Source organism: Molothrus aeneus, chromosome 6 (genome assembly GCF_037042795.1).
Source record: "Molothrus aeneus isolate 106 chromosome 6, BPBGC_Maene_1.0, whole genome shotgun sequence".
NCBI classification, from domain to species: domain Eukaryota; kingdom Metazoa; phylum Chordata; class Aves; order Passeriformes; family Icteridae; genus Molothrus; species Molothrus aeneus.
In genome coordinates, this window is record NC_089651.1 from 2,496,959 (window position 1) to 2,512,162 (window position 15,204).

At 40.1% G+C, this 15,204-nt stretch overlaps 1 protein-coding gene across 3 annotated transcripts in view; it reads left to right on the top strand.

Annotated features, from left to right (window-relative positions):
• PRMT3 (protein arginine methyltransferase 3) overlaps positions 1–14,822 on the top strand; it is a 57,585-nt gene extending 42,763 nt beyond the window's left edge. For 2 of the 3 annotated variants that reach the window (XM_066552287.1, XM_066552288.1), the window contains 3 exons: positions 3,561–3,611; positions 3,805–3,892; positions 14,196–14,822. In XM_066552287.1, coding sequence (XP_066408384.1) covers positions 3,561–3,611; positions 3,805–3,892; positions 14,196–14,305 — 249 coding nt within the window. In that variant the 3' untranslated portion in view covers positions 14,306–14,822. Of the gene's footprint in view, positions 1–3,560; positions 3,612–3,804; positions 3,893–14,195 lie in introns of those variants that run through there. The other variant, XR_010783831.1, reaches the window with a different exon arrangement.
• Positions 14,823–15,204: the final 382 nt, after the last annotated feature.

Here is a 15,204-nt window from a genome sequence, read left to right on the forward strand (position 1 = left end):
GGACCATACAAAGCAATCAGTTTCTCAAGAACAGCTGGCGAATTTAATACCTCCTATAGGGTGTATGTTCAGAAATAAAACTGAGCTTACTTCATGAAAATAATGTCTAATTTAGATAAATTGAGTACCATTCAGGGTGATGTTACTGGCAGGGCAACACATGCAATCTATCAAACAAAATCTTGCATGTGAAATCAGGGAGAGGAAAAGAAGGCTGGATGTTCCTGGGAGGCTTTGGCATGGAGTTGAGATGGATATTGTTCCCTGGAAATTTGCAGATAACTTTGTTGAACAGCAGCTTTAAACGTTTTCAGTTTTTTATTTTTAAACGGTAAGCCATGGCTATGTGCATCAAGGTGGAGTAGATTAATTCAGTGCTTTTTTTGCTTTTTTGGATTTCCTCAGCTGTAATTGGCTTGTAGAATAGCTGCAGGTGGTCAGTAACTACTGGGTTTGGTATTAGATTTCTTATTTTCCCAAAGGTTTAAAATATGACAGATGGAGATTAAACACACTGTTGGTAAAAACTAATTGTATAGTTGTAACCAGTTTCAGAAGGAAATCATCAAAACAAGTGTGTCTGTGGTTGGTTCTTTGAATTGGCTCAAAAACATTTTGAAAGTTATTAATGAAAGATACTCATTAGATTTCTCAATTGCAATATGTGCTCTTACAGTTAGTTTTCAAAATGTCATTCAAGCTCTCCCCTCAATGTATTTAACTTAAAAAATATAATTTCTGTTCAGCTAAACAGGGCAGGAGTTGTCTCTTGACACAACTCACCTGAGTGTGTGTTTCAGTTTTGGGGTGCCTCCACTGCCCAGTTTTAACTGACAAAATTTTGAGGAATTCCCAGAGCTGTTCATAGGAGCATTTCCTCAGGAACTTGAGCAATAATATTTTTCTATTTTTGGTTTCTTCTGGCTCAACAAATATTTCAGTGTTCAATATTGAAGGATAACTATCCATTTTGGAACATAACATGAAGAAATTAATGGGTCAATGTAGAGCTCTTGTTCTCTGTAATCCCTGGAGCTCTGATTAAGGTGATCTTTGTGATGTGTTGTAATTATTATTAATACTCTGGATTAGCTATTCAAAGTCAGTGTTTCAGGTTGTTTCAGATAGGGAAACCACTGATACTGTAAAGAATAAAATAGTTATTTAGCTAGTAATTTACAAAAGGTACAAATCCTGTTTCCCTTAACACAGGAGAGGCAGCAGGGAACACTTTCTTTGCTTGTAACTTTTCAACCTGAACTTGACCCCAAAAATTAGTTCTCTGGAGCCTTTTCTCAGGGTAGCACGTAGGGTGTTTCTGTCACCTCTTGTTACAAGTGTATGAACATTTGCATCCACCTTAGCTAGGTCTGTCTGCCTGGAGCTCTTGGCTCTTTGATCCAAGATGTAGCTTGATTGGCTCGTTTTCTCTGGAAGCCAGGGGTTTTTTTTTCTCCTCAATTTATTTTTGTTGTCACAACTTTGTTCTCCTGCAGTAATCACATCCTAATTCTTATTTGTAAGTGTACCAGCAGTATTGAGCTGACGGTTGAAAAATATTTTATATGACTTGCTAGATCTCTGACTAATGTCCAGAAAAGATTGTGCATCAATAAAAGTAGTCTGATGGGTCAATAGAACTTTGTCAAAACCTTCTCAGTCTTTACTCAAAAGGCATATTAGAGACAAGGCTTTAATTCACTTAGGAATGAGATTCTCAGATTGAGTGATAGGACTTCACTAAAGGGCAGGAAGAGTTGCTGTTTCCACTGTCTGATGCTCATTTGTCATGAAGGGCTCTCAGTGTCTCCATGGTTTGTTTTGTATTGTAATCCTTTAGCCGCACTGGAGTTTGGAACTTGCCAGGCTTGTCTGGAGTGCCCTTTGTTGAAAAGCAGGTACTTTAGCATAGTTTTACTGGTTTCATGTATTTTATTCTTCATTGTGTTGGCAACATCTGTTTTGGATTTAGACTAGAGAGGAAAAATACCAGAATGACTTCCTCATATGATACATTACATAGTGCTAAAACCCTGTTCCCTAATTCTGTAAACATGTTTTACTTTTTTTTTCCATCTCTATCTTGTGTGAATCTACATGAAGGATGTGCTACAGAAACTGTCCTTTTTAGCTTTTCAGAACAACCAGTTTCCTGGTGCTGGCCTAGGAGAAGAAGCCTGGTGCAGTAAGAGAGAGGTTGCAGTGGGTTGTTTGCAGTGAGTTTTCATGGGACAGGCTTGCCATCATTGCATTACATACTTTCTTTGGATGCAGCTGATGGGGGAGAGTCCCTTCCTCCCATGGCAGGGATGGAGAGAGTCCCCAGCTGAGTAACTTCAGCTCACTGTGGTTACTCAAAAACTCTCTTTGGGTTATTTCTTCAGGCTGATGTGATAGAAAAGCACAACTGCCTTGGTACCAGGGTCTGATGTGCTTTAGCCTTTTCACAGGACAGGAGAAAGCAAATAAAGGTAAGCATGGACAGGATTTCACAGGTGAAACTGAAGTGGTTGTTTTATTAGCATCTTCCCGTTGTTTATTTGGGTTTCTGGGACTCTAACAAGGCATTTTCTTGTCAAGAAAGCAGTCCAGTGTTAAAAGACTGAGTTGAGGGATGGTGTCAATATAGTGTTTTGTGTGTAAACATTTTATATCTCTTAGTATTAGGAAGAAATTCTTCCCTGTGAGGGTGGTGTGGGACTGGCACAGATTGCCCAGAGAAGCTCTAGAAGTGTTCAGGGTGAGGTTGGATGAGGATGGAGCAACCTGGCTTGGTGGAAGTTGTTCCTGCCCATAGCACAGGGCTTGGAACAAGATGATCTTTTAGGCCCCTTCCAACCCAAAGTAGTCTATGATTTCTTTTCCTATTCAAACTGGAAGAAAAGTCCCACTAATGAATTAGGCACTGAAGAGAGAGGCTATGGCTCTTAGGAGTGGGATGGCAGGAGGAACAGAGACGAAGTCATATGGAGAGTTACTATTAGAATTGATTAGCTGCTGGAAGGGCCAGCAGGAAGCATTTGTGAATGTTTTTCCTTATCTGTGTGTGTAGTAGAGGAAGAAAAGGATTCCCTGCCTGGTTGTGCTCTGCCTCTGTTCCCAGGAAGCTTCTGTGGAAATTCCTGTTTAGCCACACAGGGAGTGAACAAATCCTGCAGAATCCCTTGTGGGAGGGACACTTGGTGTGAGTTTACTGAGGGTCATGGGCAGGAGAAGGACTGAGTTTTGTGCTTGTGGGTTTGCACATCTGAAAGGCTTTTTTCTGGTTGTAGTTAAGGTGTGTGGGTTGTTTTGGAAATTCATACTAAGATCTGATGTGTAATAAAATGCACTTACAGTGGGCTGAATATTCTCAAGTAGAGAAAAGGTATAATGGCAGCTTTTTTTTTTTTTAACCTAGGATTTCTAGCATACTTGAAAACATAAATATAAGCTTGTTCCTCTTGGTAAACACTTGAAAAGAAGTAGAAATCCCAATAAATGCATATATGAATCAGAATTTTTCTTGAGTGTCACTGTTATTCCTTTATCGTATTTACATTTTCACCTCTTTTTTATAGGCAATTGCTGGTTACTTTGATGTATTTTTTGAGAAGAACTGCCCTAACAAGGTGAGCATTTGGAGTTATGCATTTTAAAAATGTCTTTGAGAGATGAGGATTTTATTTCGTGTCAAGGTGTTTGGCAGTGAGTCTGTTTTGCTGTACCAAAGATTGCATATGCATCTGTGTTTGGTAATTGATTGATGTGGTGTGATATGAAAAAGATTGTTTTTAATCAAACTCTTGAACTCTCCCATTGCAGGTCTTATTTTCAACTGGTCCCCAGTGTACCAAAACACACTGGAAACAGACAATTTTTCTCCTGGAGAAGCCAATTCCTGTAGAAGCAGGTATATTTAAATTCAGTTGGGGTGCAACAGTAGTTGTGTTACAGTGCTGTTACCATTAAAGCTAGATATAAAATACTTCAAAAATTACATAAATTTCAAGTTCAAAAAGAGCTAGTAAATAAATCTTTCAGCTGCTGTTGAAGGATTTTTTTTCTCTCATCAAACCAGGGAAGTATCTGCATACAAAATTCTGGTTTCAAATTATACATAAATATATGCATAAGTATCTTGCAGGTGGGCATATCTCTTATACTTGTATAGCTGCATACTGGAATTTTGGTGAGAAAAGTTCTGTATCAAAGCATTTCTGATGCAGAAAAATGTAAGACCAGAACACTGCTATTGATATTCTCTTAATTTTGACATTACCAATATTCTGAAGTATCAAATTTGTCAAGTGGTTGCACAGGATTCCTTGTAGCCCTCCTGAACTGTCCTGTATTTAATTAAAATTTTAAAATTTTAATTTAAAACCCATGCATATATTATGAATATATGCATGGGTTGTATGTGCCACAGTGGAGTTACTCTGTAAAATGAAAACAGTTTTAAAGAACTCACAGCCATGAACTTGAAGTATTGAATAGGTTTGCTTGATACACTGTAAATTTTTATAAAATGTTCAAGTACTGTAATAAGTTTCACCTTGAATTTGATGCAAGTAGAAGGGTTTTCGTTGTCATCAGGGATAAGCAAAATTCAGATGATAAACTGTTGAGGTGAAGTTTTGAAGACTATAATGATGCTTGTTAGTGGTTGAATTAGTTCTATTCTTGAAGTCTTGAAAGCACATTTTGTACAAGTAGTCAAATATTCCTTGCTTTATAGACACAGGTATATCCATGACCCTCATTGAATGGTCATGCAAGAGGATGGACATGCAACAGATCAACAGGCCTTAACCTCCTGTTCCTGTAGAACTTTCTTTCAGACTCTCACAGACTTCTTGCAATCCAAGGAAATGGAGCAGTTACATTTTGATGCTGTTGTTTTATTTGTGTCCATTTGGCCACCAGATATTTACTCAGCACTGTTAAACTCTCACCCAGTGATGGATCAGTTGTCTTTGGGAGCCCCTTTTCTTTACAGACTAGCAGAACCAAAGGAGGAGCCTCAGAACGGGGCTCATTTTTGCTGGTCAGTTAATAAACTCATGGTAATGTGTGACCCTGACGTGAACAGTTTGTAAATAGATCAGGCATATTGGGAGGAAAGCATAGAAAAAGTTGTGTGGATGCTTCTGCACTCAATTGAAGTGCTTTTACAGTTGCCTCTTCCAGCTACCAGACATGACAACTTTTTACCAGGAGCTTCTTTCCTAGAGGCCCTGAGCTTTGTCATATCTGACAAATCACTTCTGTCTTTCATGCTTTGACTTTTTATTCTTAAACAATTTTTATTTGCACTTTCTTAAGTCCTGTCACTTCTTGGGGTGCACCCATGCTTTGGTGCATTCTTTGTACTTGCCTTGTGTTCTCTTCAGATTCTCTTTCTAGACAAGGCTGACTAAGATCTCCTTGCTGCTGCTCATTAAATCTCAATGTCACAGAGTGAATTTTTTTAAAAGCGCAATGACATTTATTAAAATATGCACATTATTTCACATTACAGAGATCATTTGACATTTCTCAACTGTGTGAAATTACTGGGAGGTGTACCCCAGCCTAGAGTTCTGGTCTGGGTGTGGTGACTTTGTGAAGGCAGCTGCAGAAACAATGTGCTCTGCCTGTGTGAACACAACCAACTTGACCTTCAAGATCACTTGTGCTGTAACTCCTTCCTTCCTTCCTTCCTTTTTATTAGCTCGTATTTCTTAACATGATTCCCATAACAAATCTTGTTACAGCTGTTGCTCTTTCTTTCTGCCTGTCTCCTTCTCTTTCGAATTACTTGAATTCCCCTTTGCCATCCTTTTGCCCATTCTGTCTGGTTTTATATCTTACATGAAATTACCACTTATATCTAGGATTGTCTGCCTTTTGCTTCTAGTGTTCAGGAAGATTGAGAGAAACTCCTGATGTAGTTTCCTTTTCTTTTGTAATCCCAGTCCTCATTTCTGTGGGATATTTGTTGGTCATTGATGACATAAGCCCGTCGTGCAGAAGGTGCTTCCTGATACTAACATAGTATGCATGTTAATTTACATGATTTTTCTGGAAAAACCATTCCCTCTCTTGATATCTGGTCTTTGATCCTTCTCCTTCATTGCTCCAAAACTATTTCTCCTCAAGACATGTTGTTATAAGTACAGATTTCCCTATCTTCCTTTTTTATATTCTTCTCTTTGTCTAAATAGTGACTTGAATATTCATCTTGAGAATTTGTCATTAGCCAATTTTTTTTGTTTCTTCAGTCTTTCCGTTTTCTCAACTAAACAAACTGTTCAAGCTCATTTTCCAGACTATTTCAACGTGCACTTCCAGCTGTTTCTCTTGTTCCACTTGTTCATGAATTAGCACTGCTTGTTACCACTCCTCATTGAGCCTGGCACGTTGGACTGAGCTCCACTCTGAGTGCCCTGAGCTTTTAGGGAAGCCTTGTCTTCAGAAGGGCTTTCCTCAGTGCAAATGAACTGGAGCCAAAAGTAATTGTATTAGATTAGACATATTTGCATCATTTGAAGCCTTTCCATCCATCCCTGTGTTTACTGGTATTCATCAGCCCTCTGTAGAAATTCTTAGATTCAGAAATACATTATGGCAATTGGAGAAACATCAAAGAAGATGCACTTTTGACTAAATATATTCATAGAATCATTAAGGTTGGAAAAGACCTTTAGGATCATTGAGTCAAGTCATTAACCCAGCACTTCCAAGGACACCACTGTAAGAGCCTGAATGGGGGATGTGGGACTTCAGGGGCTCTCCAAAATGCAGTTTATTGTATCCAAAATGCAGTTTATTCCATCCAAGAGCTTACAGCAGTCCAGGGTCGTGGATGACAGAGCTGTGCTCACACCTGTCAGCTCCAGCTGCAGGCAGGCCTGGAGACCCTTTGGTTTAGGTTACAATGCATTCTAGACTTTTCTTTTGGTTACAATGCATTCTAGACTTTTCTTTTGGTTACATTGCTTTCTAGACTTTTCTTTGCTGAGCATCTTCATACAGTAGAACCAATCTATACCTTAACTATTACCTATAGCCTATCATAACTCCTGTAATTACCATATTCATGTCACTGTTCTCCAATCACCAACAGTTAGTACATTACAGTTTAAGCTAGAAGTTGTTTTTCAGTTTTCTTGCAGTGGAAAATTCTGAGACCTTTTTTCTACCTGCAACATTTGCTGCCTTGTTTGCCTGTGCTCTCTTTGTGCTTGGTAAAAACATCTTCTTGTTTGGGGTGGGTTTATCCTTTGCTCTAAGCCATAAAAACCCCTTCTAACTAACACACCCTTTGCTCCTTGGTTATCCAGTGAGACTGGCTCAGCAATTCTTTTCTTCTGTATCAAAACTTGCTTCCATCTCTATTCCTTCATCAGACTCCACATTTAAAAATCTTTCTGCCAAGCATCCATATCTGTGAGACTTCCTTGTCAAACTTTCATCCTTCCCACCACACCACTAAACCATGTCACTGGGTGACACATCTACAGTTCCCTGGGCAGCCTGTTCCAGTACTTTACAACCCTTTCCATGAACAAATTTTTCCTAATGTCCAATCTAATCCTCTCCTGGTGCAGCCTGAGGCCATTTGCTCTTGTCCTGTTGCTCATTACCTGGGAGAAGACCAGCTCCCACCTGGCTACAAGCTCCTTGCAGGGAGTTGCAGAGAGCCAGAAGGCTGTAGAGAGCCCTGAGCCTTCTTTCCTTTAGGTTGGGCCCCCCCAAGCTCCCTCAGCCACCCCTCATCAAACTTGTGCTCCAAAGCCTGCCCCAGCTCAATCTCCTCTCTGGACACACTCCAGCACCTCAAAGTCTTTCTTGTGGAGAGGAGCCAAAAACTGACCCCAGGATTCAAGGTGGGGCCTCAGCAGTGCCCAGAACAGGGGGACAGTCACTGCCCTGGTCCTGCTGGCCACACTACTGCAGATCCAAGCCAGAATGCCATTGGTCAAGATAAACTCTTCTTTTTTTCTAGTAAATGTTGGAAAATAAACAGAAATAATGCAATTTGACCAGTGTTACCATGATGGCATTCACTTGTAGCTTTTTTATAGGTTGTGAAAGAAGAATTTGCTAATGGAAAACACATTTTAATTGTTTTCTTGTTTTGAAAGCATCTTTCAGACAGGGCAGTGGATGTTTTTCCCCAGTGAATAAAAATGGTTCCCTCAGATTTTTAGTTCTGAGTAAAATAGTATGGCTGACTGAAAGCATCCCTTATCAGATGCTTTATAGCTTTTTGGGGCCATGCCTGGAGTGGTTATAAAGCACTGATTGTATTTGGTTTTGCTCTGTAAAAGAGGTTGAGCTTTCAGATATCCAAACCTGCTGGGTATTTAACTGGAAATGCTCTTTTATGCCATGGCAAAATTGTTTTGTTCTGCAGTATGAACTAGCTAATTTTCTCAGCTGTTTGATGCTAGGGTATTTGTTGTAAAAATAGATCTATTTTCTCAGCCATAAAAAGGACTGAATGTTTTGATCTATTCTACTGATAGCAGAATTGAGCAGTTGCAAGCCAAAGGATGGGTCTTGGAGCTCATCCTGCCTCCTTTGCTGGTCCTGCTGCAGCCTGCACTCCATGTATGATGTTTGTACATCTCTGGGATGGAGTGGGAGAGGTTCATTCTGGGTCCAAAGGTCTGGACAGTGAGGCAATAAAATCCACACCTAATTAACACTGATTATTTGCCACTGAGTTTCAGTTTGATACCTGTGGTAGGTAGCTTTGTGTATCATGGATATATGCAAACTGATATATTTAATGGCTAATTGCTGTTCACTTCTGTGGATATAATGTGTGACTGGGGAATAGCCTCTCACTACTCATGTGTTCTGAAAAACCAGTTTTCTTCCTCATGGACTGTGACAAGAGACTTGAAGCTGATTTTCAGTCAAGTGAAACGAAATAGCATCAGCGTGTTGGATATGCTTTAACTGTTTGGCAAGCAATTAAAATGAAACTGGAGAAAGAAGCAATATATCCTGGGTTTTCTCAGACAAAACAGTGATGTATTGTAGATTCCCTACAGGGTACAAACCTTCTCTTAGAGCCCTTTTAATAGCTTGAACATGTCCTTATTTTGAAGATGGAAATTGAGATCCAAAGCAGTATCTTTTTCTCCTCAATGGTCCAAAAATGAGTCTCTTCCTTCTGTTTGTTGAAATATTCCTGCTAAGCAAACAAAAAATTACATCATTCTCATTTGGTTGTCTCAAGAATTTACTAAATAAATCAAATGCTTACAAAAATTATTTTAAAGGGCTCACAGAATCTTTTCAATAACAATGCCTTAAGTTAAAACCCAGCTCTGTATGCAGGCAAATTCTATTAGCAATTAAACAGCCTATTGTCAACATTGTGTGCTTTTGATATTGCCTTGCAGTGAAAATAAAACCTTGATTTGTTTTTCTATGGTGTTAAAGGGGCTAGCACATCAAAGCTGGAGCAGAACTCACATGACTAAGCTCCTGTAAAATCCTTGATGATCTTTAGCTCCCTCGTCTCTGTAATTGGAAAGCTGTTTGTAAATTTACAAACTGAAAGAATGTTGATTTGTCTACTTAGACAGAACTATTAAAAGTAGGAAAACAGCACTAGCACGATTAATCTGTCTGAATGTTTTGATCCTATACTGAAATACTTCAATATTGTGCATCCCAGTTGGATAATTTGGCTCCTAATTAAGATTTTAGTGTCTGTTTTGCCTGTCTACAGCTGCAACATGGTGTCTGTAGAAATCTGTCTCATTTATTTGCAAGTGGCACCTCCAAAAATGATGCTGGCTTTTAAAATCTAGTAAATGTTAAAACCTGAATTTTGAGGTCACACTAAGTCTGGCAAGTCTTATGTTGTATTTATCAAAATCTCCATTTTAAAATGATCATGCTGACTTTTCAAGAACGTTTTTAGGTGTGTGTTTCAGGGCACTAAATCGAGAGAATCTCTTCTCATAGCTGTTCTGTCTCACTGAAAGATAATAGAAATCCCATATTTGGACAGGAAAAATTGGATGGACTGATGACACAGATGTGCTATTTTGGGTGCCTCCCTTTGCAAGTTCATCAGCTGTGGGGGAATGTGGTTCAGACAGCAACAACAATCTGGTGTTCTCAGAATTTTGTCACGCTGCTGAGAGAAAGCTTGGGACAAGACCATACAGTTTAGAATCTCCAGTACAAGAAGTGGTGAATTAAGCTAGTTCTAGGTGAGTGAGTTTGGGCACTGCAGCTCTGCATGGTGGAGGGCCTGGCTTTCATCATTCCCTGTGGCAGCTCTCTGTGCTGCCCGAGCTGTGTGGGAATCTCTGCAGTGCACACACGTTACCTGGAGCAGCCACACAAGCCTGCCTTGCCTCACTCAGCTGGCAGTGCTGACTTCTTTGCAGCAGCCTTGTTCCTGGTCTAAAATCATACATAAATATGTGCATAAGTATCTTATAAGTGGGCATAGCTCTTATATTGTATAGCTGCCTCTTATACTTGTATAGCTGCATACTGGAATTTTGGTGAGAAAAGTTCTGTATCAAAGCATTTCTGATGCAGAAAAATGTAAGACCAGAACACTGCTATTGATATTCTCTTAATTTTGACATTACCAATATTCTGAAGTATCAAATTTGTCAAGTGGTTGCACAGGATTCCTCGTAGCCCTCCTGAACTGCCCTGTATTTAAAGGGATCGTGAATATATGCATGGGTTGTATCTGCCACAGTGGGGTTACTCTGTAAAATGAAAACAGTTTTAAAGAACTCACAGCCATCTTTCTTGAGCAGTTGAAAAGTGTCAATTTGGTCCAAAAAATCCTCAGAGACTATACTCAGAACATGCATGGAGAAGACAGACCCTCGGGACAGTTTCAGCAGAGGGTGAACAGTGATGCACCAGGAGCTGGCAAACAGTTGATGAGAGTAGCCAGCCGAGGAGAAGGGTTCCACAGGTCAGCTGGGTGATGCCAAAAGGCAGTGGCTGCTGCTCAGAACAGAAACTGCTGCTTGGATCACACTGGGTTGGAGATTCAGTAGGAGAAGTGGCCAGAGGGGAAGGTGGCAGTCTGGGCACAGCTGCAAGTGCCTGCAGTTTGAGAGGATGAATGGGAAGATTAAGGGTAAGTTCCCGAGTTTAAGGGAAATGCTCTTGGTCCCACTGCAGACTGTTCCAGTCTTTCCTTGTTTGCCATTGTCAGGAGATAGGTGGTATGTGGAAACCATTTTCTACCCAGAGTAATGCTTTTGAGACTTGCTGTTCTTTCTGTTGCATGCTAGAAGTCAGTGTTGCATCAGTTATTTAAAGTAGATCGTGTTTAAATTGTCAGCTTCCAGCAAGGACAGCCTTGCTGTGCAGAGCATATCAAATCCTGCTGCTTTGTGACTGGGAAGGCAGAACCCCCCAGTGGTTCTTTACATTGTAGGGGATTTGTAAAGGCTCTTTTCACCAGCCCTGCAGTAGTTTAGGTGTGTTCAGCCCAAAGCCCACTGCAGTTTTCTAGCAGCTCTCTGAAACAATTCCAGTGAGCTCTTTCATAAGATTCTTAAATTTTAATGGTGTTTAGAATAAATAATGGTTTGAGTACTGTGTTCTTACTTGTCCCACTGTTAGCTTCATAAAACTCTTCCAGGGAAAGAAAAGAAGGGGAAACCTAAAAGACCTTGATTGCTGGCTGCCTTTGGTAACTCTTTTGAGTCTTTTTTGGGATCAAAGAGGGAGGAGACACCAAGTTGTATTGGAAGGCAGGGTAGTTCCTCACATTACAAACTCATTGCCATGGGTCATTCCAGGCTTTAAGTGGATGCTATGGATATGCATGCAAGGGACTGTGTAGAATGTTTGGTTTTGATCAAATCCTTTATAGACTGAAAAGCCATGATTTGGACCTGAACACTCTTGATGCTGGAGGATCTCTGCACTGAGAGATACCTTGGCTCACAGACTGCAGGCTGGTCCCATGTGTGACTGTCTTGCACAGACAGAAGTGACAGATGCAATTGCTTATGGTTTTACTGGTGGTAAAAGTCACAATCAAAATAAACTGGTTGAAGTGTGCAGAGCACAGGCACTGCAGAGGCTGCAGTCAGACATGCATGATGTGACAGGGAGTCAGGATGGACATAGGGATGTCTTTTTTCCCGTACTAGCCAAGCTTACACAGCACTTCTCCTGAATTTTTCTGCTTTTTCCATTTGGGGGAAAATTTCAAGCCTCTCTGGGGGCTAATAAAAATGCAGGGAGGGGATGGTAATGGATTCAGCTTTGTCCTCATCAAACTGCAGTGGCACTGTGTGGTTTACTTGCATTCAGCTGAACGTGATAAGAGCAAGGTGATGCAGCTGAGTCCCAGAGACAGCTTCCTCCAGGCAGCTCCTAGGACAGAGAATGGGGGAAAACATCAGTCATTTTCTATCTACATGACATTGATTAATTGTTCAGAACTGCCTTTCAGTTACTGCTGTTGTTTGCTTCAGCCCTTGGAAAAGGCTGCTCCAAAAAGCACATTTAATGTGGCTACAGCATGAGGAATAGCTGGGAAAAATGAATGGATTGCTTTGTTTCATTAACTGTCTTTACAAACAGAATCTGAAGGTTTTGTTCTCTGAAGTCAGCTATTTATTAAATTATATTTAAGTTTCTACTTCATTTTTATTGTTTTGTATTAATGTTTTAAATGGGACGATTGAAGTGTGGATTAATTGAAATCAAGGAATTTTAGTTACAGAGGCTCTTTAGTCTTACTGAATTGTTATCACAGGATGTTAAAATAAATAGGTCATTTTGTAGCAGTTTTGAAAATCAATGTGTTCAAATCAGGTTAAATTTCCTAGCTGGAGTGGACTATAATGCTTTTTTTCCTTTATTTTGTCCTTCTCTCTGGCAAACCTGCTCTCTGTTTAAATAATCTGTGAAACTGTTTTCACAATTCTCTGCAAGTTGCATTGTGTTATGTCAGTCCTGTAGTGGTATCTCCAGCTAACTGTTACATGATGAAAAAAAACCCAGAATGATCGAATTTACTTTTTTCTTCTGATCCTTGGTACCACAGTTATTCTTGTAGATAAGCCTTCTTTGATATTTGTACTGCAACCTTTAACAAAATGTCCTGCATTTATAATTTACAATTTGGACTTTCTGTCAGTTTTGTGCTTGCGGATGCAAATTGTGCCAAATGGAGACCCCCAAAATGCTTCCTGAATTTGAAACCAGCTTCGTTTTGAAATTACTATTTGTTTTGTTTTTTTTGTAATAAGGAAGCTTTTTATCAGGATATTAACAGTGGCTTTTAAAATCCCAGTGGGTAATGAGCAGCTGGAAAATGCCTTGGATCCAGTGAGATAGAAAAGTAGCAGCAGTGTGAGTGATGAAGATGAGTGGGGCAAGGGAGGTCTGATGGAAGAGTAGCAGGGGACTTCCTGCTGTAGATTGGGATCACAGCCTGCTTTCATGTCCTCAGCAGAATCCTCTGTGAGGATGTAGCTCTTGCAGGTTTAAAATGGTGGGATGGGGTGGCCCAGCAGTGGACTTCCTAAATGTACACATTTACAAATGTGTGTGTTTATATTTTGTGGGTTGCATTTCCCTAATTTACAAATATTCCTTAAATGAAAGGCCTTAGTAAGGACTGAAAAGAAATTGAGATTAGGTTTTTTCCTTTTGTGTAAAAGCATTTGTTCTGGGTGTAACTGAAGGACATACCTCTCGACTGTTGTGATGCTGACACCTTGTAAAACAAAACCTGCAATTAATAATATATATACTTGAAATGCCACAGAGATTTCTGTGGTAGTTTCCTGTCAAATTTAAAAAATACATGATCAGAATTTAAGTGAAATGCAGTGCAAATACAGAGCACATGGCCCATACAGCAGGGAGGGAATATGCTTTTGTGGCTACATGGCTTTAATCCAAGATGGTGAATATATCCCAGGGGTACAGTGGTTTTCCCCAGCCACAAGTGAAATATTTGGCATATCAGTAATTTGGGTGGACCTCTGAGAAGTGAAGCATCAGCCACAACTTGGCACCTCTCCAGATTTAACTGCAGTTGAGTTTGTTGTCAAGACCGTGGAAAACTTAAACTTCTTTAGACTTTTAAAATTCTGGTTAATTGGGAGCAGTTTCTTATGCAACATGGATGCAATGCATCTTTGCTGTTACTGTGAGTGATTCAATACTGTAACCAGAGCAATTCCTGCTTGTTTTTTCAGGAGAGGCCCTGAGAGGAAAGATCACAGTGCGCAGGAACAGAAAGGATCCGCGCTCCCTCTTCATCACCCTCTCAGTGAGGGACACCCAGCAGACCTACAGCCTCCAGTGAGACTCTGTCCATGGCTGGGAGGGGCCCCTTTCAAATGCTGCACCTGACTGCTGATAACTCTTCTGGAATAGCCCAAAATAGTAAACTCCTGTGTTTGTGTGTGTGTGTACACACACAAGAATATGGAAAAGTTCCCTGGAGCTGAGATTCAGATCTGCCACTTCACATGGTGTGAGGAAAGCAAGAAAGATGGGTTTGGGTTACCTGAGACTGCCAGGTGAGGAAAAATGAGCCTGAAGTCCTGCTGTAAGGAACAATAAATATGATATCTCAAAAATGTTTTATTCTTCCACTGGCAAAATCCTTGTATAGTATTTTTTTTTTGTGAAAGAAGCAGCTTAGTCATGTGTGAGTGCACCTCAACAGTAGCTGGAAAATCCAATGGGAATAATTTTTGAATTCCAACTGCAAGATTGGGGGCAACAAAGATGGTATTTTTACTACACTTCTGCAGTTTAAAAGTTGTACACATTTCAGTTACATTTGTCTAAATAAATGAACCCAATGTGATATATAATGCAGTTGCTGCTTTCTTTGTGTCCTATGTAATTGGAAATTCTGTCTATCCTGTGATGGCTCATTTATTTGTGCCTACAGTTTTTTCTCTACTAACCTGTTGGGGCATAGGTGGATGGAAGTGTGTATCTTAGCAGCTCTGGGAAAAACACAACAAACAAAAAGCAGTTGCTGGAAGGGTGGCTTTGGTTTGGCTTCTTGCAGAAACACTGGACACTCAAGGGTTGACTGTTCAGGGGAGGGGGGTGTGCATGGAGGGATTCATTTTAATTCCCTTTAGGCTCCTTAAATGTCCTGGTTAACGTGTGGATGTTCAGGAGCTCAACTCACAGGAATGCTCAGGTACTGATTTTAGATCCCTCAGTTTATGAGACTGCACACAG